The 24,268-nt window shown below is 37.0% G+C and overlaps 2 protein-coding genes across 5 annotated transcripts in view; one reads left to right on the top strand and one right to left on the bottom strand.

The window, feature by feature from the left end:
- LOC119744643 (signal transducer and activator of transcription 5A-like) overlaps positions 1-13,556 on the top strand; it is a 37,137-nt gene extending 23,581 nt beyond the window's left edge. For 2 of the 3 annotated variants that reach the window (XM_038220692.1, XM_038220691.1), the window contains exons 21-22: positions 63-164; positions 10,337-13,556. In XM_038220692.1, the coding sequence (XP_038076620.1) occupies positions 63-164; positions 10,337-10,460 (226 nt within the window). In that variant the 3' untranslated portion in view covers positions 10,461-13,556. Of the gene's footprint in view, positions 1-62; positions 165-2,527; positions 3,002-10,336 lie in introns of those variants that run through there. The other variant, XM_038220693.1, reaches the window with a different exon arrangement.
- Positions 13,557-21,878: 8,322 nt separating this feature from the next.
- Positions 21,879-24,268, bottom strand: part of LOC119744640 — a 43,555-nt gene continuing 41,165 nt past the window's right edge. For both annotated transcript variants that reach the window (XM_038220687.1, XM_038220688.1), the window contains exons 22-23: positions 23,970-24,134; positions 21,879-22,841 (exon numbers count right to left, since the gene is read on the bottom strand). In XM_038220687.1, coding sequence (XP_038076615.1) covers positions 22,634-22,841; positions 23,970-24,134 — 373 coding nt within the window. In that variant the 3' untranslated portion in view covers positions 21,879-22,633. The remainder of the gene's footprint in view (positions 22,842-23,969; positions 24,135-24,268) is intronic.

The raw sequence follows: 24,268 nt of genomic DNA, 5'->3' as shown, positions 1-24,268 counted from the left end.
TAAATTGCATTGGAGAATTGTGAAAGTTTAAGAATGGTTTTGTATTTCAAATGTCTATGTAGTGCTCCGCAGTCATACGCCATGGAGAATCCCGGCTCGGTGGAACCCGCCTCCCCGCAGCAGCAACCCCAAAACAGAGAGCAAGATTTTGTCAACTTTACTGGGTGAGTACAACACGTTACGGCTTTACTAGCGATTGCTTGCTACTGACTTGGGATTGACTTGTGACTGACTTGTGATGGACTTGTGATTGACTTATGATTGACTTGGGATTGACTTGGGATTAACTTGGGATGCAGGCATGCAACTTTTCCTCGGATCAGCTGATTTCCTCTTTTTTTACTTCACATGTGTGCCATTGAAAATAGAAAAACACTGTACAAAGTCTGGGAAAGATTTGAATTTCCTCTTTTTTTGTGACTTCCCAGATGCATGCCTGGGGATGGGTTTATGGGTTTAGAATTGAGGTGGGTTTATTTTGGATTGTGCAGAACAAGAGCTGTGCAATGGTATATAACGTTTAGTAACATAATGCCAACTGAATTGAAGTTGTAAAAGTAGAAAACCACATTTGAAAATCTAGGTAAAAAAAACAGGACTTACAGATTGCGGTTCGCCTGAAATTAAAAATAATAAAATCTACCACCCTTTCAATTCTTGGCTTTGCCCCACTGTACTGTAAAAGGGCTATTCTTGACTTCATGCTCACTTTGTGGTGGTAGGCCACATGTGGATTTGCCAATGGTAACTAGGATTAAGAAACAGATGTGTGTGCGATGTTAGGTATACCACTTTGGCTTGGTCTTGGAAAATAGTGAAGTTGACAAAGTATTTTAAAGTTGAAATTTAAAATAAAAAGAATTGGGAGTTCCAGTCAGGGTGTGAGGTATCCCCGTTCGTTTTGTTTTCTTATTGGCCACACACACAAATAAAAGTGTTAATTTCAGTCAATGGTTGTCAGTGCCCATACACGTTTTCAGACGCAGATTTTGGGGAATTGGGGAGACATGTTAAAATTGTTTCTCAAGATATTCCTAAACTACAGCATCTTTGTGGTATATGGTGAAAACTGCACTGAAAAAAAATCCTAAATTAAGACATAGCGATAGTTTAAAGAAAAATGGTCAAAAACCAGCTTGTCCACGTGCAAGTCTATGAGATATGGTGAACAGAATAGCACTGCACGCACAAAGAACTGCAATAATTGCAATTAGGTCTACATGACTGCCATGGACGTGGACAATCGAATTTTTGACCATTGTTTTTGTAAATGGCGGCTATTTCTTCAATTGAGCTTTATTTTCAACACCGTTTTCACCAAATACGACCAAGATATCTTAGTTTAGGAATATTATTATTATTCTGGTTTATTCATATAAAAACACGTGGTAGGCAGCCACAAAAGAGTCGCTGATATAACCACGTTATATCTTAAAACAATTTCAACATGTCTCTTCAGTTATAAGAAATCTGCACAGCAGTCACTACCACAGGTTTATGTGGCGTGAGTTATGTACAACTGTGTGTTGTGGTCCTGGGTCGTTAAAATGGGAAATAAAATCCTCTTTTACGAATTTGTGCTGGCCCCAGAGGGCCAGCTGAGTGTTCTTCTCGTACCTATCTCGCTAACCGACTGATTGATTGACTGACTGACTGACTATCGCTCACTTGTGAGTCGGGCAGTGCTGTTGTATAGGATTAACCTGTAATGCCGATGACCGGGCTAAGTCCGCCCCGTTGTGTAGACAAGATGCATGAAAAGACTTCCAGTGAATAGTCATTCTGAATCATTGGAAAAGAATGGCGTGCACTCTGGGATCAGCTCTACCAGGCCCTCCTGGTCTTGTTGTGTACGCTGTCAGTTGTCTCTGGTGCCGTTTAAGTTCTTGCGATTCTTCGGAAACAACTGATCGCACAGAAAAAAAACTTAAAATGAAGTAAATTTTAGGTGTGTTTCTTGTTTTTAATGGATAATGTAACTTGAGACAGTTCCTTTAGAAACATGGATTTTTGTTTAATTTTTTTTTTTTTTTACAAAGTGAATGGAAACATTTTATCATACATGATGAGGAATGTACCGGTACACTCCCCGCTTTAAGGAAAAAAAAAAAAATTTGGAAGAAAAAATGCTGGCTAAACAAGGCAGCTCCTTTTAAAACTTGCTTTTAGTCCTCAGAAAGAGTTGGCCAGTGTTTCTGCCCTCGGCTGACCCAGCCTGCCGGAGGCAGGTAGGTAAATGTCCCCTGGACTTTCTGTGTCAAGCAAAAAGAAAACGAAAGACAGAAAGACAAGAGAAAAAAAAGAAGGAAATTGAAACAATGCTCCGTGGTATTCGGTAGTCATCAACGGCAAACATCTCAGCAGCGGTCGGGCGCTTGCAGACTGAATTTTCTTTTTGGAATCCCTCTGCATCCTGTGATCTGTATGATAAGATGAATCCATGAACTTAAAAAAAAATGACCAAAAAAAAAAAATCGAGCCAAAGTTAATTTTTTTTTCTGTTTGGGCTCTATTTTTTTTGCTGCAGGGGAATGGACGCAGCCTCGCCCTCAAGCTAGCTGGGATCTTTGCCGTTAATGTCCGATTGATTCGTTTTTGTAAATAAGCCAACCGAGACCCCAATCGCAAAGGGCCTGTGACGGTCTTAAAGACCTCGTGGCCCCTTCCCTCCGTGGAAAATTCTTGGAGTCGGATCTGTTCCCAGCGATCCACTTTTGGATAGAGCTGAGTTGCAAACTTGGAGAAGCTGTGTGTATTAACGTTTTTTGACTATTTCTTTTTTGAAAAACGTAGTCCAGTGAGTTATAGCGGCCGTGAAATTAACGATGTCAAAATTTTTGATGTAATTGAAAATTGGTAGTTTCTGCCTTTTGAAAAAAAATTAATCTACAAACACTTTTCCAACCTTTGCTTTAGCAAATTCTAAACCTTCTATAGGCTCCCTGCGTGAACTAGAGAGGGCGCTTTTTGACCTCTTGTGAAAGCTCAAGGGGGGGGGGGGGGAACACAACATAGGCCAAGTTCGGGCAAGGACTATTAGTGGACTAGTGGTTGATTTGTGACGTACCTTATGCCTGCGCACTAATAGCAACGTGCGAATGTCTCTAGTCAGGCCTGCGCACTAATAGCAACGTGCGAACGTCTCTAGTCAGGCCTGCGCACTAATAGCAAGGTGCGAACGTCTCTAGTCAGACGCTGGTCAAAATGTCATCCCAAACTTCTGGGTCCTGGCTCCCTGCTGTACGTTATGAATGCGTGCAGCTATTGGTTACCAGCGATGCAACCAGCCCCAGTAGGTTGTTCCAAATAGTCGACTAGCGTAGTCAACCACTATCGACTAGACAGAGTTCGGGCTAACTTTAGTCGAACTATGGTTAACCAATGTCAACTATAGTTCTTGCGCGAACTTGCCCTAAGATTATCTCTGAATGTGCACAAAGGCATAGCGTCATGTGTTCGAATGTCTCTCCCAGTGGTCTCCCCCAACTCTCCCTTGCGTACCGTTGAGGGGGTACTTGTGCACGAAGCCAAGACCGATCCATACAGGGTTTGAGCTGGAACAAAGCTAAATTTCAAATTAGAAAAATCTACAAAAACTGAAAAGCAGTGCAGTAAAACTGAAAGGGTTTCCATGTTCTGGCGTACATGTACCTTTAATAATGAAAAGAAAAGTGACAAACAAGAAAGAGGCTGAAACAAGGGAAGGCAGATTGGCTCTTGAGGGCGCTGTGTGGTCAAGTGACTCATACAAGTCAAGTGAGGGCGCTTTTCATAAAAGACGACTCAACACTAGAGAGACAGTCTAAACTGTATTTGATGTAAAAAAAAAAAAAATAAGTGAAAAAAATTGCCACGGTTTTCCTCGCGTAAGAAGTTTTCATTTTCTGCTTCTTTTTTTTCAAATTTCTGATTTTGTGTGTATGATGCTTATAATTTTGTATAAATGCTTTAAAAAATGTACTTTTCTATATATATATAAAAATTATTAATGCTCGTGTGCTTGGAGTGCAGTATTAGAAAAGCACATACGGAAAACAAGATGGCCGACTTTTTCAAGCCATATACGATCATTTGCTTTTCATGTATTTTGTTCGTTTTTAATAGTAACACCACTCAAAATCCAACGAAGAATGTTCAAAACCTAACCTGTTGAAGTTACAGCTCAGTGGATATTACAGTTTTTGAGAAAACAGTGAAAATCCATGCACAACCTTTGATCACGAAACATAAATTTCGTCAGTAGCACTCTTCCAAATATCAGTCAAATGACTGATTGTTGGAAATCGCCTACATTTCTTGATTTCATCTAAATGGCAGTAAGCCAGATGGAATATTTTCACGAGGTGTTTAGTACCTAGTACGATCTTTAATCCGTATGAGCTTTTGGATTTCATCCTGACTACCTAAATTTGATCACACGGGGGCAGTATACAAACAGCCACTAGACTGGTTCCCACCTTCTCAAATATAAAAATGCAGGGTGATAATGGAGGGGCTGGGAACCAGTCTCTGCAATTCTTTTTTGATTTGTGATTTTTTTTCTTTGGAAATTACCATCTTCTGCTGTTTTATTCCAAATGACAGCATGCCAGACACGTACACGTACAGACACGAAATTGTCGTTTTTAATTCAGCGACTGCTGCGCGCAAGGGTTGACACGACGTACACGCGCAAGCGTGCGCAGTTGCTACAATTCGTCGGTTTAATGCATGACATCGCGTAGCTGCAATCAGCTGAATGAGAACGTGTCCCGGACGTTGATTTCAGGCACAATTCAAACAAGACTTGGCAACTTTTGAATTGAAATCAAGATCCTAGAATATTGTTTTCTTTAGGAATATACATGTACAGCAGTCACTGAGCTAAAAAATTCATCAGGTTAGTTGTTAAGCACCCTTCTTTAGATTTTGAGCACTTTTGTTGCTTCAAACGAAAACAAAATGCACAAATGACAAATGATGTACTCTACCTTTAAATCAAGTTAGGGTTTATGGCCTTTGTGTAGTTATGGGCCTTGTTCCTATAACACACACAAATAAAAACACTTTTAATTATTGGACTTGACAAACTAGTTAGCGACATTTCAAAACCAACAGGAGTGGTGTGGATAGAAGGCAGGGTTTGGGTTGTTTTAAAGGAAATCTTGGGGTAAAACGACGAAGATGACAAAATGCCACGCAAAAATAAAGATGGGCAATTCCATGGTTACTCACGTTACATTTTTGATGTACTATTGAGTTTCCTTGGGCTGTAGTTACCTTACTGAAAAGGTTAAATAACTGTTATCCCCATGGTAGATAGAGTAAACCTAGACCTACCTAAGCACCAAAGATGACATCCAGAAAAACGTGTTCTGTATGATAAACGAGACGCACAAAATCGGTTACTCACGTTACGAAAATGTAACGTGAGTAACCTTGGAATTGCGCAGATGGTGATCACCTTGCTCCATGCCATGAAGCATCACTTTTTCTACGGAAAGATGTCATTTGAAATTAGAAGGAAAAAGTTTTGACCATTAGGATGAAATAACCTCTTTAAAGTTGCCGAAGTCGTTTTGGAATGATAAAAGCACTTTAAGGACTAAAACAAAAGAGAGGCCTGTATCTACGCAATTACCGAGTGTACATGTAATAATTTGGTTGTTCTTTTTTTTTTTAATGGTTGCAGATGATCCTTTTGCCTTTAAATTGTGAACGGTTCTGTTGTAGTACAACATGTAGTACAACTAGACTTACTTCTGGAAACTAGAAACTAGTGCCTTCTAGTTCTAGAAGTAAAGCAGACTGTTTCGCAAAACGATCATTTTTTTTGTCAATTGATAATATAAATAACTTTTTGCCATACGTAAATACCAGCGACTCTTTTAAAAAAAATCCATTAAAACAAAACAGTTTTGATGGATTCAGTACAAACCAAAGCAAAAAGATCTTTTAAGTTGATTGAAATATTTAGAAAAAAAAAACAATTTAAACGTTTTTGCTTTATGTTGAGATCAATTAAGTTTCTAACAGCTCTGCTGTTTCCACAAAATTGTGGAGTCTTCAAAAATCATCAATATACAGGGTGTCCCCTCCCAAAAAAAAAAGAACCTCAAAGCGTCCTCTTTTTCACAGATTTTAAGAAAATACGTCCCAAATATCGATACATGTTTAGAGAGTATGCTTCATTAGCTTTTCAACAATGAAAAAAATCCTTTGCAATCGGGTAAATATTTATTGCGTTAGGGCCAATTGAAAACAAGTACCGCTTTTTCATTTCGTCCACGCCGGCTGATATTTTGACTGCCGTAATAAGAACACGGACCGAAACTTGCATCCGTGAAAGAGGCTACCACGTAGAGGGCAGAGCAACACAGTAAACATCTAAGAAGTTAACCAAACAGTCCTTTTCAGGACTAGCATATCTTCCAAAAGGAGAAATGACCATTGTTGCAAAAAATGAAAAATAAAAAAAGAGCCAAATAAAGTAAGAAAGATAAAAAAAATTAAAGGAAGCAAAACTACCCACACCCCAAATCCATTACATTCCTAATACATCTCAATTAACCAGTTTGCGTCGGAGGACGTGATATATACAAGCACGGCTGATGGGTTAAGACGTCAAGATTGCCTCGACTTGCCTCCAGGTTACATCAAACACGCTCATCTCTCATGCCTTTTGTACACACACACACACAGTCCGTGAATGTGTGGAGGCGGACCGTGTGTTTGACTTGAATTGGCCATTGTGCACGGCATATGGTACAAATACTGTTGAAATGACTCTTGAAATGAATCAGTATTTGTGGCGTTTGGCTGAATATCAGAAGTTGGCTGGAAAATGTTGCCATTTGCGAAAATCTGAATTTTTGGCAAAAATAATCCCAGTGCGAAGTGGTTAAAACCATGGACAAAATGAAAAGCTGTTTTTTTTTACATAGGCCATAACTCAATAAATATTTACCCGATTGGAAAACATTTTTGTTGTAGAATACCTAATGAACTATACTCTCTGAATATGTATTGATAGTTGAGATATTTTTCTTTAAAGGGGGCGTCGAGGGTTCGTTTTTTTTTTGGGGGGGGGGACACCCTGAAGTATGTACAAGTATTCGCCATTTTTAGCTGAGCGTAAACCCTAGAGTACAGACACAGAATATCACTTTCCTGCACACTCCACTGAAAACTCCAAATGTTCTTGCAAACTTTTCGGCTTTTTGCGCGGGGCTGTAAATGTGAAATATATACTTTGAAAAGTGTTCTGAGATCTCTATCATGGTGCTAGGAGACGAAGTGATTGATTCTTTACAACAAAATTGCTGTGTAGACTAGTAGTAAATGACTAAAAAAAACAAATGTACTTGTACTAGTGTGATGCCATCTTTATACATATGTAACCAACAGAAGTTAAAAAAAAAACTTTGTAAATACTTCTCTTCGCGAAAAAAAATATTGCCCTTTTTTATTTGTAATGTTTAATCGTTCTTAAAATATAGCAAGTGATGTGAACATTTATCATGTAGCATTCCATTGTAAAACAATTTTTTTTTTCATATTTAGAATTGAGCTTTTGTTTTCATTTTTGTTTTTTTTTTTGGTCAAAGAAAAAAAAACATAAGGGAAAACTGCTATGATGTTTTAAGTTGATTAGCTTGTGCACTGTGTTGTGTAACTGTCACATGCCCTGTATATGAACAAAACAAAAACCCATTAAATTCTTACAAAAGCAGAATTGTGTAGATTTTCATTCATTTCTATTGGGGTATTTTTGTTTTATTGTAGACTATGTGCTTGAACGTTGAGGGCGCTTTGTGACCTCTTTTGTGACCTCTTTTGCGACCCCCAGTGGGAGGGACACACAGCGTGCGCGCTTAGTTGTGTTTTACAATTTACATTTTACTCTCGAGGACAAGCCATTGTCTTTTCCTTTGTCCCTGTTATATAACACTCTCCCATAGACTAAGCACGTAAACGCTCGATTGAGGACCGCCGTTTTCAACAAAAGATGAACGATCGAGGTCAACAAAGAATCTGTTGTTCTCCCTTTGTCTGTCGATCCGTGGGGTGTATGTATGTACGCCCATACACATTTGTTTATGGTGTAAATTAAAGATTTTCCATTGTTCATCGTCATCGATCTTTTGTGCATAACTTTTTTGCAACAGCTCCCATTGGTTTCGTACACATTATCTAACCGAGGACGTCCTCGATTTGACTCCTGTCCTCAAATGTATAAGGATGTTTCACATGTGTGTCCTCGATTTACAGCATAAACAAACCAGAACTGGTTCGGGCGTGTGTACAGAACAGAGTACTCACGGCCAATGTTATTCCGTATGAGTGCTCTAACCTTGCAGACTCTTTGTGGACCTGCGAACAAAAGAGGTCCACAGGGTGTAGGACGCGTGAACCCTTTGTGGACTTGCACACGTCCGCACGAGGTTTTCCCCTCTCTGGAAAACAGGTTTAGCGGCATTTTGGGGTTAGGTTTATCCGTCACAAAATGAAGAGGAATACTCAAGGGAATCATGGTAAAAAATTGGGTTGAAAAAGTGTTCACAGTGCAAGTAAAATGAGTTTGTTTCACCAGTTTTTCTTAAAGGGAATATACATCATTTGCTTTTGCTGTAATTTTCAGAAATGGATGGAATTGGGGGGTTGGAAAGATAAAGCAAATATAGTTACACTGACTTTTTTGAGGTTTTGGGTTCGAAAATGCTATAAAAACCAAGAAAAACTATCATTTTCCTGTAGTCTGGTTCCCTGACTCCATATAAGAAAAAAACAGAGCAGTTTACATACATTGGGGAATTGTAAGGTCAGGGAACCAGTCTAGCTGGCTCGTACCCGTTCATAAGTTTGTAATCGATTGCAAACAAGTGCGATGGTCAATTGGGGCCAGTATTTGAAAAAAAAAGCCAGTTGTTTCCAACGCTGATCGGCCGATCAGCGTTGGAAATTGATACAAAAATACCACTTTTCTTGAAAATGACAGTATACCAGGTGCCATGATTTTACAGGATGCTTTACACTGTCATTCACTAACAGTCCAGCAAGGTATTTCAAAATGATTTGGTAGATTTATTTTTTGATGTTTGCAAATGTTGTATTTTCCCTTTAACTACACAAATACAAAGGAATGATTGCAGTCAAGTCACAAGGTATTCAAATTAAGTGTGACAAAGGCATCCCTATGTTCATATTTTCCCCCTGTTACTCGTGACCAGACTCGCGACTGGACTTGTGACTAAGGCCCGTTCTAGACGTCGTGCTGCTGCCGTGCCAGACTCAATTAATATGACTTTTCTTGATTCGACAAGGCAATAGTGCGGCTTTAGAACCATTTGGCTTGACAAATTGAGTTAAGCATGGCAATGCCCTTTATGGCAACAGGGCTGCCGCGCTATCGTCGTTCCAAACTGCAGTGGCATGGCACTGTTCTAAATGCCGTACCATTGCCGAACTTAATTCAATTCTAAGTAGGGGCAGACATTTCAGGAATAGGCATGCTGACAATACCCTCTCTGGCGTCCGCAACACGGGAAGTGAAATGGGCGCGAATGGCTTGATCATTGTTCATTGAACTGCTTTAACCAAAGGCCTGTTACTCCAGATGGATTAAGGTTGGACTAAAGTTTGGCATTTAGAGCAACTGCCGTGCTGTAGACAAGTTATTGCCGCACTCATTTCAGCTAAGTTTGGCGCGGCAGTAGCACGGCGTCTAGAACGTGCCCGACTGGGCCACTTCACTGGGCCTTGCGCTTGGATAGACTGGGCAGTGCGGAAGGTGTACCCCCAAAAAAGAGTGTAGGAATTCACAGATTATTGCCGTAGGAGTGTGGTACAAAAGGGTCAATGCAAAAAATTGTCCAAGTGAATGCACTTTGCTTAACCACATCCAACCAAGATGACAACCATTATGTTCACCCTAACCCCCAAAAGTACATTTATCTTTGGCTAGAAATCCTGCTAAATGCAACAACATTTAAAATTTGTCACAAGGAGAAACTTGCACAGTGTAGCAAGATCCATCAGGTCAAAAAGCCCAAGGCTAAACTGCCTCAGAGTCTGTGGTCACCAACTGCAGCAGGCTACAACTCTGGTATTTTTGTCCAGTGAGACTTGCTCCCATTGTCTCAGAATTGGCCGTTTATGCACTTTATGCATTGTTGATCAAATGCGGCAAGGTCCCACAGACTTTTTTGGCACTGTGTTGCATCTGGTAGGTAAGGGTTAAAATTGTTCTAAGTCGTTAGTTTTGCACGATAGACAGTCAACAAAAGCTAACACCATTGTAATGCCAAACCTCTCCTGCAGTGTATTGGTTAGCTTTTTCTTTTCTCTTTCTTAAAAGAATGGACGATTTTGGCGAGATGCTGAACGATCGTGACCGGGACGAGCCGCAGCTTGCTCCAGACATCAGCGACCTCCTCAAGGACTTCGACACGTTTGACATGATGGACCCGACACTGCTGTAGTAACCAAAGAGATAAGAAAGGTCGATCGGTTGCTTAGTAACCCCCTTGTAAATAGACTAGCTGATAAGGCCCCGCCCATTCAGTGCACACGTGGACAACAAGCGTGCACCTTTACAATACCACATTGCACGCTCCAGCCATGCGCGTCTTGAGTATGTGCACGCATGTCCGACATTTGTGCACAGGAGCAGTCAAGCACAGAATTGAGAAAGTTTTTGCTTTTGCCAAATTGAGACGCGTTGTAAATATTGCCTGCCACTTGACTAATTTTTTTTTGTTTATTCTGCTCAACATCGCCATGAAATGGCAAGGCTAGGCTTGGGCGATTTCCAAAATATTTCATGTCAATTCCGATTCCATACAAGAGACACCAATTCAATTCTATCCATTGTAAAAAATGCTGTGGGGAAAGACCTCCACAACGAATGACAGTACTGAATCACTATACAGTGGCATTGAAAGGAGTTACATCTTATTCAAATGATAATTTGCCACAACTATGGACATGTCGAGTGACATTTAATGTTTTTCTGAAGTGTCTGGACGCTATTCGTGGGAGAATTTAATAGTTACTTCCGCGATTCGAATCTTCCGTCAAAAAAGTGGAGTCTCGATTCCAATTCCAACTTTAGAATCGATGCTGCTCAATTCTGATCTGGAATTGCCCAAGGCCAATTTTTCTCTTCAAATTTCTGCAAATTTTTTTTTTTTTAGCTTTCAATTTGAGCAACTCTGCGTAATGTAGTCAGTGCAGAATTTTTGGAAAGGCGTGCATTGAAACGGATCGCCTTAGTCTGAAGAATTTACATGAAATCCCATAATATCTGCAGACCAGAGAAAACCAAAATTTTGTTGGAAACGTTCTGCAGAGAACTCGACAGGATTTCAAGGATTCTCTGTGGTGTCCAGAGAAGTTGTTTTTTTTGTAAATAATTGTCCACGGTCCGCCAAAACTGTTACAACTGTAGAATATCCAGCTCGTATAAGTGAAGGATATTCTTTAGATATGCTACTAGAGTTTAAAAGTGTGCATAAGTTCTGTGGTTTGTCAGAAAAAAAATGTATTTATATTAATAAAAAGATACTAGGACAACAAAAAAATAATAATAAATTAAGTAAATCTGGAATGGTACTGCCTGGTAAATTTCTGAGAGTTGAAGTACATCAAAGTTGCAGTGGCTGTAACAAGTGGCTGTGTTCAGTGGAGTTGGGTCTTAAATTAAAACCACAGATAGATGCTTCTTGCAAGGCACATTGCATGACATTTTTTGCTGCAAACTGTTTGTCGTTGGGCAGGCACTTTACTGTGCTCTCAGCATAGTTGTGTACTTAGCAGCACTGTCAAATCTAGTTCTCTTCGTATTAAAGGGTTCTTCTTTCGTCGTTGCTATTTTGACGGAAGTTGTCCGTTGTGCGCATGCATAAGTTGTCAAATGAAAATGGTTCTCGGACTTTACTTCCTTAAAAATCCTTCAGAGCCATAATTTTTCAGAGCGCATAAAACTACCCCAGCACTCTATTATGGTTTTATGGATTTTGCAGTGCATAGACATAATGTAATACAATGTAATACAATGTAATACAGTGTGCTAATGGGTTAATGACTAACTAGCAGCAAACAATATGTGCAGTCATTTCAATATCTTTTCTCTAAATACTGGGATGTGTTCCACTCAAACCAGCGTTTGCGGTATTTTTGTGCATAGCCAACGGGAAATAGGCAATGTTTCCGTTGTTTGCGTCGTTTCTGTCGTTCACCCCAGGTTTATATTACTCAAGGCTAATAGGTTGGCTGATTGGTCGGCTTGTAATCATTTGACACGGAGTGCATCGCTTCATTGGTGGATGATTGGAGTCAAAGATTTGGTGAATAGTTTTGGTGTGACAACAGTGGGTTTTTTTTGTACTGTCGTCTTGTGATACGTGTTGCTTTTGCGCATTACATAAGTGTCATGCAAAAAGTGCTACTCTTAGAATTGGGCGTGATTACCACGTAAGTCTATTAAACTAATTTTTTTTTTTTTTTATTAAATTTGATATTTTAATCGCGATTTTTGTGAATACATGTAAATTGGTGTGCTTCCTGACTGTCATGTAAGATAAGTATTTTATAATTTTGCATTTAAGTTCTCGTAGTCCAGTTTGGGTAGTAATTAGCACGTAGTCAATTTAACTTGATTTTAACATGAACTCCTTTGATTTACAAGTTGGCCTTGACAAAAAAATGAAAAATTGGTATCATTGGACAATTATCATTGATAAAAGGAGGTTAAAACTTAAAACAGAATTATTATTAAAGTGTTACTTATAACAAGTAAAATACATGTCAACCACAAGGCATCCGTCTTGTTTTAAAATTGACAGGCAAAATCAGCTGTCAAAATGTCATAGATAAGAAAAAATAATTTGAATACTTGAAAGTATTTTTCACTTCAACATTTAGATTTGATGAATTATAATTTGCGTGTATGTATCAATTTACATAGGCACTGAAGGAGAAAAATAGTTAAAAACCGGGTTTTCGCAACAACAAATTTAATATTCCTTGGATATTTAATTGGGGGGGGGGGGGGAAGGAGAGGACAGAAATGCTGATGTAAACTCCATACTGTTAAAAGTTGTATTTTTGTATTTCCACTGTCTTGCATTATGTGAGTTTGCTTGTAAGAAAAGTTTGTATTTGTCACTAAAATGATACTATTTAGTCGTGTTTTCTTCACCTGTGTTATCCTTGTAGTAAGGAAAGTCATTGTGTGCAGTTGATATGTGGACCCCTTGCTATGCTGGTATAGGCAATAATTATATTTGCAATCAGTAACGTAAGTTTTTTTGGCTTTAGTTGCAATGGTAATTTTTGTCTCTCTGAAAATCTCAGAACTGTAAAATGCCAATATAAATGGTTAGAAATTGTACTGCTGGGCTGGCTGTTTTCTGGTAATTTTTTATTTTTTTTTGTTTTGTTGAAATTTGACATATTGTCCTAGTATTGCCAACATTGTAAAGCAGTTTTGTATGGGTCCTTGGCAGAACTAAGTGAGTAGTAATTTTGCTGGCCGGCTGTAATCAGCATTTTAAAATAATGAACTGTGAAAAAAATTAGTTTTTTGCTCGTAAAATTATATTTTTGTGCATCTACTTGTGTGGATTACAATTCCGATATATACAAATGATATAATATACAACACTCTAATCTTCTAGACTTTCGCAGCTGTGTATTTGAATGTTTTCGTAAACAATGTTTTGTAAACAGTAAACAGCTGTTGTCAGTGTTTACAGCCTCTAGTTGGGTCATTCCCTAAATTTGGGGTCCACTTTTGGGGGACACGTTCTCCCTCCGCTGATTGCAGCTAAACGATATCACTCGCTGTACCGACGAATATTAGCAACCGCTTGCGTGCACCCATTCACGGATTCGCCCAATTATAAACCAACTTCTAATGAAAATTTCCAAAAATGTGTCGCTTGACACATCTGTGGAACCGGCCTTCTTTTAGTGTTTTCCTCAAAATGACAGCATGCCAGAAGGAATAATTTCACAGGGAGTTTAGTGTCATTACTTATCTTTAAACCGAGTAAGCTTTTCAACAATAATTTGGTCGGTTACTTTTTTGGATAGCTGCAAATGGTCAACTCCACCTTTAAAGGGAAGATACAACATTTGCAAACATCACAAAACGAAATGATCAAATTATCACGAAATACCTTACAGGATTGTTAGAGAATGACAGTCTAAAGCATTCTGTAAAATCGTGGATCCTTGTGTGCTGTCATTTTCAAGAAAAAGAGGATTTTTCCAACGCTGGTCGGCCGACCAGCGTTGGAGAAAACTTGCTTTTTTCAAAATGTGCTCCCAATTTTTTGGTAATTAGTTATTCCGCGTTTTCTTTGCAATTGATTACACACCTGTGAAGGGGTACAAGCCTTCTAGACTGATTCTCCTACCTTACAATACCCAAAAGTCTATAAATTGCTGTTTCATCTTAAGTGGGGTCAGGGAACCAGACTACAAGAACATGATTGGTTTTCTTGGTTTTTCCAGCATCTACAAGCCCAAATCGTGAAACAAGTCATGTTCACAATATTTGCTATAACACACTAATCCTCCAAATCCATTTATTTCTGAAAATTGCAGCAAAAGCAAATGTTGTACATTCCCTTTAAATAATGATTAATGACGGGAAAATGGACCGCAACTGTACAGAATGATCCAGCTTCGTGATGTTACCTCACTGATCCATCATTGTTTGTGTTTCTGTATAGACTGTAGGCTTGCACCCCGAACAAATGAATGCTTCCATGTAAATGAGGTTTGCTTGAGTGTTTGTAAAGGTTTTTGGTCATTCCCGAATTGGTGCTCCCAGCAGCTTATTTATTTTTGTGTGATTGTTGTACAAATCAACGAAGTACGAATTAGATTTTTTCCGTGATTTGTAGTATAAACAAGTGTAGACATTCAATAGATGTGTAGTTGAGTGTAGGTAGTCCTTGATAAGTTTGTTAGAATGAAGTAAAGTTTAAACTTGATTTGAAACTCTGCCGTACTAATCAACTAATTTGAATATTAATACAAATAATGTTAATATAATCTTGTTTCAGGAACAAAAGATAACCATATAGTTAAAAAAAAAAAAAAAAAAACAGGGATCAGGATTTTCTAAAATAAAAACTTGTACAAATTTTGAGTATTTTTTTGTGAAGTTACTAGAAAACGACTATTTCAGCTAAAAAAGAAGAAGTTAATTACAAGTAAATGTTTTTGAGGGAGGGGGTTCAGATTAGCTATCGACCTTGAAGTTTTGTTTATAAGTACCGGTTATTATTGTACATTTTAATAATTACTGAAAAATTGGTGCGACAGGGAGACATTTCCATAGACTTGTGCACAAACCAAAACCTTCCCATATCCCATTTGTAAATATGCCCCCTCCTTAAACTTTATAATTTTACTATTTTTGAACTAACAAATCATTTTCAGCAACTTGCGACAATAAAATTTGTTCTAGAATTGGTACTTAAAACTTTAGGGAGACACTCGAATGGCCCCTAATGCCAAGTGTCTCCCTAATGTGAAAATAATTTACTAAAAAGTGTCCCCCTAAGATGTCATTTGTCAAATATAACTGACTAAATAGGTTATGTGGTTGTATTTAGAGAAAATGAACAAAACAAGTGTTTACAATGGAATTTTGAATCAGGAAACGTAAAAGTTTTAATATTTGGACTGCCTTTCACTAACAAAGTTTTATATAAGCACAGTATACGTGATGTTGTTCGAGAGCTAGTCAAGCTTGCTTGAGTGGTGTAAGATGCCTGCACTAGTAAGCAGGAGGTTGTGGGTTCGAGTCCTACCTGAGTTAGCTTGTGACTTTTCCCCCCACAAGCCCCCGGGCAGCACCAACTTATATACAGTGCTTATATAAAATACATCAGTGAAGGCAAAATGGGTTAATCGGTCAAACCATTCTTGTCTGCCATTTAAATGTTATTTTACTAAAAACGTAAAACTTGTGGCAAGAACTTGATATCATTGCCAACTTCCAAATGAGCTTTCAGTTTAAAAGGGGAAAGAATTTAAGTGATAAAAAACTACCTAATGTTGTAGTTGACATTTTGAAATATTTTTTAAAAGAACAGCCAAAACTGTGTAGGGCAATAATACATTGGAACTATCCACAAATAGCTGAATTGTGGCGTCAGTGTAATTATTTTTTTATGGTACTTTATAGTCATGTGATTTGTTAGCAAGTGTAGAAGCATTGTAGCCCCCTGCCTTGTGTATTACCATAATTCAATAAAAAAAAAAAAGCAATGTTGTAAAAACTTTTTGTTTTGTGTTTGTATTGTTTTAAGAAGATGTAATGATAGAGATTTAGGAGTGCATTATTTGTTTTAAAGCCGAGTGATGACCAACGAACTTACTGAAGAAAAGATCGATGCAATGTCAAGATATTACTGTGAAATTCAATGTGCTTATCAAAATTGGGCAAGATTTGACTTTTTCTGAAAAATCAAAAAATGTAAGGGGTTAGCCTTGCATTTTTATCAAAAATGGGCAAAATTTGGCTTTTTAAAAAAAAATCAAGAATGTAAGGGGTAAGCCTTGCATTTTTATCAAAATTTGACAATATTTGACTTTTTCTGAAAAAAAATTAAAAATGTAAGGGGTAAGCCTTACATTTTTATCAAAATTGGGCAAAATTTTACTTTTTCTGAAACAAAAATGTAATGGTTTAGCCTTGCATTTTTCTCAAAATTGGGAAAAATTTGACTTTTTTTGGAAACTTCAAGAAAGTAAGGGGTTAGCCTTGCAAAATTTGGCAAAATTTTGCTTTTTATGGAAACTCCAAAAATGTAAGGGGGTTAGCCTTGCATTTTTATCAAAATTAGGCAAGATTTGACTTTTTCTAAAAAATCACAAAATGTAAGGGGTTAGCCTTGGATTTTTATGAAAATTGGGCAAAATATCTCTTTTTCTGAAAATTAAGAATGTAAGGGGTTAGCCTTACATTTGTATCAAAATTGTGCAAAATTTGACTTTTCTGAAAATTTCAAAATGTCAGGGGTTAGCCTTGCATTTTTATCAAAATTTGGAAAATAACTCTTTTTCTGAAAAATCAAACAATGTAAGGGGTTAGCCTTGCATTTTTATGAAAATTGGGCAAAATTTGACTTTTTCTACAACAAATCACAAATGTAAGGGGTTAGCCTTGCATTTTTATCAAAATTGGGAAAAATTTGACTTTTTCTGAAAAATCAAAATGTAAGGGGTTAGCCTTGCATTTTTATGAAAATTGGGCAAAATATCTCTTTTTCTGAAAAATCAAAAATGTAAGGGGTTAGCCTTGCATTTTTATCAAAATTTGGCTTTTTATGGAAAATCACAAATGTAAGGGGTTAGCCTTGCATTTTGATCAAAATTGACAAAATTTGACTTTTTCGGGAAATTTCAAAATGTCAGGGGTTAGCCTTGCATTTTTATCAAAATTGGGCAAAATTTGGCTTTTTATGGAAAATCACAAATGTAAGGGGTTAGCCTTGCATTTTTATCCAAATTGACAAAATTTGTTTTTTTTTCTGGAAATTTCAAAATGTCAGGGGTTAGCCCTGCATTTGTATGAAAATTGGCCAAAATTTGACTTTTTCTGAAAAATCAAGAATGTAAGAGGTTAGCCTTGCATTTTTATCTATATTGGGAACAATTTGACTTTTTTGGAAACATCAAGAATGTAAGGGGTTAGCCTTGCAGTTTATCAAAATTTGACATAATTTGGCTTTTTATGGAAAATCACAAATGTAAGGGGTTAGCCTTGCATTTTTATCAAAATTGGACAATATTTGACTTTCTCTGGAAATTTAAAAATGTCAGGCGTTAGCCTTGCATTTTGATCAAAATTTGGTAAAATTTTGCTTTTTAGGGAAAATCACAAATGTAAGGAGTTAGCCTTGCATTTTTATCAAAATTTGGCAAAATATCTCTTTTTCTCAAATATCCAAAAATGTAAGGGGTTAGCCTTGCATTTTTATGAAAATTGGGCAAAATATCTCTTTTTCAGAAACATCAAGAATGTTAGGGGTTAGCCTTGCATTTTTATCAAAATTTCGCTTGATATGGAAAATCACAAATGTAAGGGGTTAGCCTTGCATTTTTATCAAATTGGGAAAAATTGGACCTTTTTCTGAAAAATCAAAAATGTAAGGGGTCAGCCTTGCATTTTTATCAAAATTTTGCTATTATGGTAAATCACAAATGTAAGGGGTTAGCCTTGCATTTTAATCTAAATTGGGAAAAATTTGACTTTTTTGGAAACATCAAGAATGTAAGGGGTTAGCCTTGCATTTTATTAAAATTTGGCAAAATTTTGCTTTTTATGGAAAATCACAAATGAAAGGGGTTAGCCTTGCATTTTTATCCAAATTGACAAAATTTGACTTTTTCTGGAAATTTCAAAATGTCAGGGGTTAGCCTTGCATTTGTATGAAAATTGGCCAAAATTTGACTTTTTTTCTGAAAAATCAAGAATGTAAGGGGTTAGCCTTGCATTTTTATCTAAATTGGGAAAAATTTGACTTTTTTTGAAACATCAAGAATGTAAGGGGTTAGCCTTGCATTTGTTATGAAAATAGGGCAAGATTTGACTTTTTCTGAAAAATCATAGAATGTAAGGGGTTAGCCTTGCATTTTTATCAAAATTTGGCTTTTTATGGAAAATCACAAATGTAAGGGGTTAGCCTTGCATTTTTATCTAAATTGGGAAAAATTTGACTTTTTTTGAAACATCAAGAATGTAAGGGGTTAGCCTTGCATTTTATCAAAATTTGGCAAAATTTTGCTTTTTATGGAAAATCACAAATGTAAGGGGTTAGCCTTGCATTTGTTATGAAAATAGGGCAAGATTTGACTTTTTCTGAAAAATCATAGAATGTAAGGGGTAAGCCTTGCATTTTTATCAAAATTGGGCAAAATTTGACTTTTTCTAAAAAAATCCAAAAATGTAAGGGGTTAGCCTTGCATTTTTATGAAAATTGGGCAAAATATCTCTTTTTCTGAAAAATCATAGAATGTAAGGGGTTAGCCTTGCATTTTTATCAAAATTTTGCTTTTTATGGAAAATCACAAATGTAAGGCGTTAGCCTTGCATTTGTATGAAAATTGGCCAAAATTTGACCTTTTTTCTGAAAAATCAAGAATGTAAGGGGTTAGCCTTGCATTTTTATCTAAATTGGGAAAAATTTGACTTTTTTTGAAACATCAAGAATGTAAGGGGTTAGCCTTGCATTTGTTATGAAAATAGGGCAAGATTTGACTTTTTCTGAAAAATCATAGGATGTAAGGGGTTAGCCTTGCATTTTTATCAAAATTTGGCTTTTTATGGAAAATCACAAATGTAAGGGGTTAGCCTTGCATTTTTATCTAAATTGGGAAAAATTTGACTTTTTTGGAAACATCAAGAATGTAAGGGGTTAGCCTTGCATTTTATTAAAATTTGGCAAAATTTTGCTTTTTATGGAAAATCACAAATGAAAGGGGTTAGCCTTGCATTTTTATCCAAATTGACAAAATTTGACTTTTTCTGGAAATTTCAAAATGTCAGGGGTTAGCCTTGCATTTGTATGAAAATTGGCCAAAATTTGACTTTTTTTCTGAAAAATCAAGAATGTAAGGGGTTAGCCTTGCATTTTTATCTAAATTGGGAAAAATTTGACTTTTTTTGAAACATCAAGAATGTAAGGGGTTAGCCTTGCATTTGTTATGAAAATAGGGCAAGATTTGACTTTTTCTGAAAAATCATAGAATGTAAGGGGTTAGCCTTGCATTTTTATCAAAATTTGGCTTTTTATGGAAAATCACAAATGTAAGGGGTTAGCCTTGCATTTTTATCTAAATTGGGAAAAATTTGACTTTTTTTGAAACATCAAGAATGTAAGGGGTTAGCCTTGCATTTTATCAAAATTTTGCAAAATTTTGCTTTTTATGGAAAATCACAAATGTAAGGGGTTAGCCTTGCATTTGTTATGAAAATAGGGCAAGATTTGACTTTTTCTGAAAAATCATAGAATGTAAGGGGTTAGCCTTGCATTTTTATCAAAATTGGGCAAAATTTGACTTTTTCTAAAAAAATCCAAAAATGTAAGGGGTTGGCCTTGCATTTTTATGAAAATTGGGCAAAATATCTCTTTTTCTGAAAAATCATAGAATGTAAGGGGTTAGCCTTGCATTTTTATCAAAATTTTGCTTTTTATGGAAAATCACAAATGTAAGGCGTTAGCCTTGCATTTGTATGAAAATTGGCCAAAATTTGACTTTTTTTCTGAAAAATCAAGAATGTAAGGGGTTAGCCTTGCATTTTTATCTAAATTGGGAAAAATTTGACTTTTTTTGAAACATCAAGAATGTAAGGGGTTAGCCTTGCATTTGTTATGAAAATAGGGCAAGATTTGACTTTTTCTGAAAAATCATAGGATGTAAGGGGTTAGCCTTGCATTTTTATCAAAATTTGGCTTTTTATGGAAAATCACAAATGTAAGGGGTTAGCCTTGCATTTTTATCTAAATTGGGAAAAATTTGACTTTTTTTGAAACATCAAGAATGTAAGGGGTTAGCCTTGCATTTTATCAAAATTTGGCAAAATTTTGCTTTTTATGGAAAATCACAAATGTAAGGGGTTAGCCTTGCATTTGTTATGAAAATAGGGCAAGATTTGACTTTTTCTGAAAAATCATAGAATGTAAGGGGTTAGCCTTGCATTTTTATCAAAATTGGGCAAAATTTGACTTTTTCTAAAAAAAATCCTTGCATTTTTTTCAAAATTGGGAAAAATTTAGCCTTTTCTGAAAAATCAAGAATGTAAGGGATTACTAACAGTAACAAAGTCACTGTCAGTGTTACAAATGTGTTGAAAGTTTAACACAAAATCTCTCCAATCTTTGTCTTACAGAAGACACCCAAAAAAAAACTTCCAAGAGCTTGTTCAAATTAAATTATGTATTCTTTTTTTTATTAATTGAAATGAACAAAATTTACATCAAAATTTACAAAACACATACAGGGACGCAATGACGCCAGAATTAATTTTCACGGGTGCTTTCTCCCCTTGTCATAATAACGTCCTTATATCTTGCATCTATTACCATGGGCATCAGCAAATTTCTTAAAGTACCAACTTTCTGAACACTGTTTGTTATATTTAAAAGACATTTGTCGTAAAACATTCTCATGAAAACTAAAGCAAACCAGAACTGTTGGAATACCAAAATAAAAACACCAAAACCCCCCCCCCCAAAAAAAGATTTTTTTTGAAATTAATCTTAATGAACCTCAACAGTACAAAGCTCAGAAGAAAAACGTCTGCAGCTGAAAAAAAAAAACCCCACATCTGACAAAAACTTTATAATTGACACTTGTTACGGCGATCGTGAAGTGTAGGGCCCCCGTTTTGTTTTGATCAAATTAGAGTCGAAAATGGTTTTTAGTGCTCAAAAATTACAATCAAAAGCGGACTTTTCTCAATTCTAATGACACCCGTTTTGCAATTTTGAACAAATTATTGGGGTAGAAATCATGATTTTCCTGCGCGGTTTGTGCCTTGCGATTCAGCGCACCGTGCGTGCTCACGGTACATCGCGCGGGGATTGCCGTCTTTATTTTCGGGTCGCGTGTTGTCGCCGCGCTGTCATTGTCATTTTACCCCCAAATTTCCCTCAAAAAATCAAAACCCTGCCCTCTATCTATGACATACCTGTTTATTCAGAATGTCGCCAACTAGTTTGGTAGGTCCAATAATTTTAAAGTGGATTTTGTTCCCTTATACTGGAACCGGGCCCTACACTTCACGATCGCCCTTGTTACAGGTAGCAATATTTTTTGCACCTTAAATCAGAGGAGACCCACTAGCAGTTAAAAATCAAGTTTTAGAAATCAAACTATATGTATGTCAATGAAAAACAGATGTTAATTTGGAAAACAGTAAATAAATTCATTGCTTTTCACATTAATTAGAGTTTGAGATCACACTAATCAACTTACTAAAATCAAATTGGGTAATATGTAGTCCCCCTAAAGACAAGGGGACTAATGACTTCTTATTTAGTTTGGTCGATACAGAACTACATGACATCTTGACAAAATTTATATGAGAACTCGGGGAAAAAATAAAAATAATCTTTTTGAAACTATTTGAAATTTGGTAACAAAAAAATAACGGACTGAACAAAAATACGTTATTAATTCATGTAACTGCAGTTGTAATCATTTCTAATTATTCCATTTATGAAACTAAAGGCCTTAAAAAACACTAATGTACTCAAAATCTGACAAAGGACAAAACCCAAGTATTTCACTGTGGTTAAAATTCCTCTGCTACAAATAAGAAACAATTTTACTTTTGGAACCCAAACAAGTGAATACTGAATTTAAAATTTATTACCATAAATTACCATAAATTACCATAAATTACCATAAATAACCATAAATTTAAAGGGCAGTTTATGAAACGGTATTGTCTACAGCTACGGCTGTTCACCATACCTTAACAATGGTAACAATGCAGAGCCATAGCCTCTAAGTTCCCTCTTGGACACGGCTTTCCCTTCACAAGGTTTTCATCATTATCCCATCCAAAGAAAGTCATACACATCTGTGTACATGTATATGTGAGAACCAATGATTTGAAACGTCACCGGCAGTTATCCCACAGGCGCACAGGGAGGCCGTACACAACCGGGGAGCACCCAATGAGGTGCTGCAGCTTGCAGGCCTGCCTGGCCTCCGCCATGCCGTCCAGAAGACTCCCTCCCCCGTCCAGCCAGGCTCTTAGGAGCTGCTCCAGGAAGCGGTCAATGTCGCGGTCGGTCACGTCCCACAGGTTGGCCACCAGACACGGGCTGGCGGAAAGAAGAAAGAGTAAAATGGGAGTGATGTACGAATCAATTTGCAGGCTTTCCAGCAGACCCAGGAGAACAAGTAGAAGAACAGCAGGATCAACATTTTCAACCAAAAAAACCCCCAAAATACAGGACAAAAGTAGGACTTTGGAGGACAAAATCAAGATAGAAGTAGGGCTTTTGTGGGCATTTCTGGAGTAGTTTTCAATGATACTCACCCATGTCCACAGCATCATAAGCCTCATTTGGCATGTTCTGTATTCATAACACTTGTGCTCCATCCTCAACTAAGCTCTTGGAAGTACAGTTGCAGGACTCCTGCACCCAAGCCCTTCATTGTGTGATTTACATATGACAGTGTGTATGAAAAATATTCAATGAGATTTCATTTTATGGAGTTGTGGGACAAGAAAGTAGGAAAAAATACATGTAGGAAAAAGTAGGAAAAGTAGGAGCAAAAAAAAAAAAACCTACGAAACAAATAGGAATACTTGAAAGCCTGAATTTGCCACTGGACACTCACAAACCAAAAATAGCTTTCAAAGACCAAAATCCAAATACCAACCTTATCTTTGAAAAGTAAAAACAAATACAGCAGAATTTGTAAAAACAGTCCACATTCTGAAGCCAGATATTATGTCCACATCAAATGCATTTTATTTGGAGAAGGTTAAATTTGATCGTCACTTTCCACTGATTCTAAAAAAGATCCTTTTTTTTGTAAAAAAACAATATAAAATGCTTACTTGAAACAGTAAAACAAAATCCAGTTCAGTATTCTCTTCTGTTTAGAACTAAAAGTTGGTACTATTACTAAGGGAATGAACGAGTGTTTGGGAGGTATTATAACACTCTGTTTAAGACTGGTGGGAGTCTGGAGGGGTGATAATTACCCGAGGCGAAGCCGTGAGGAATGTGAATGTTCAACCAATGAAACGTTAAAAGGTACCGGATTTCATGGGAGTTCAAATTTCAAGTGACACTGGAAAAGTGTTTAAGACCAGCTAGCCATGTCTTTATCATCTGTTTAAGACCGGCCAAAGACGGGCTCTTGACCAATAGGAATGCGTAAAGGTATTTATGAAAGCGCATTAAACCAATGGGAATATTGAAAGCTTTTGATATTACCATTCAGCCACTAGGTAGTTCAGCACCATGCCGCTGGCTTCCTGGTTACCGGTGGCGTGGAGCCGGCCACTGCTACAGCCAATCAGAAGGCTTGTAGCACGGCAGGTCAGTCGTTGGATGTCGTCCCCTGTCAGGAACTCTCGTCCGTTGCCGTGACCGCAAAAGCTGTAGGTTAGACATACATCTGAGTGATTTTTGATGGAATTTGCATTTGATGGGGGGGGGGGGGGTCTTGGGTGGGATTTGAACCCATGTCCTTCTCATAACCACTTAAAGCCCGAGTCCATCATTTGCAGCTA

This window comes from Patiria miniata, unplaced genomic scaffold (genome assembly GCF_015706575.1).
Source record: "Patiria miniata isolate m_02_andy unplaced genomic scaffold, ASM1570657v1 HiC_scaffold_7, whole genome shotgun sequence".
Taxonomy (NCBI): Eukaryota; Metazoa; Echinodermata; class Asteroidea; order Valvatida; family Asterinidae; genus Patiria; species Patiria miniata.
The sequence above is the reverse complement of the archived record's forward strand: the minus strand, read 5'-3'. Positions and strand labels throughout refer to the sequence as shown.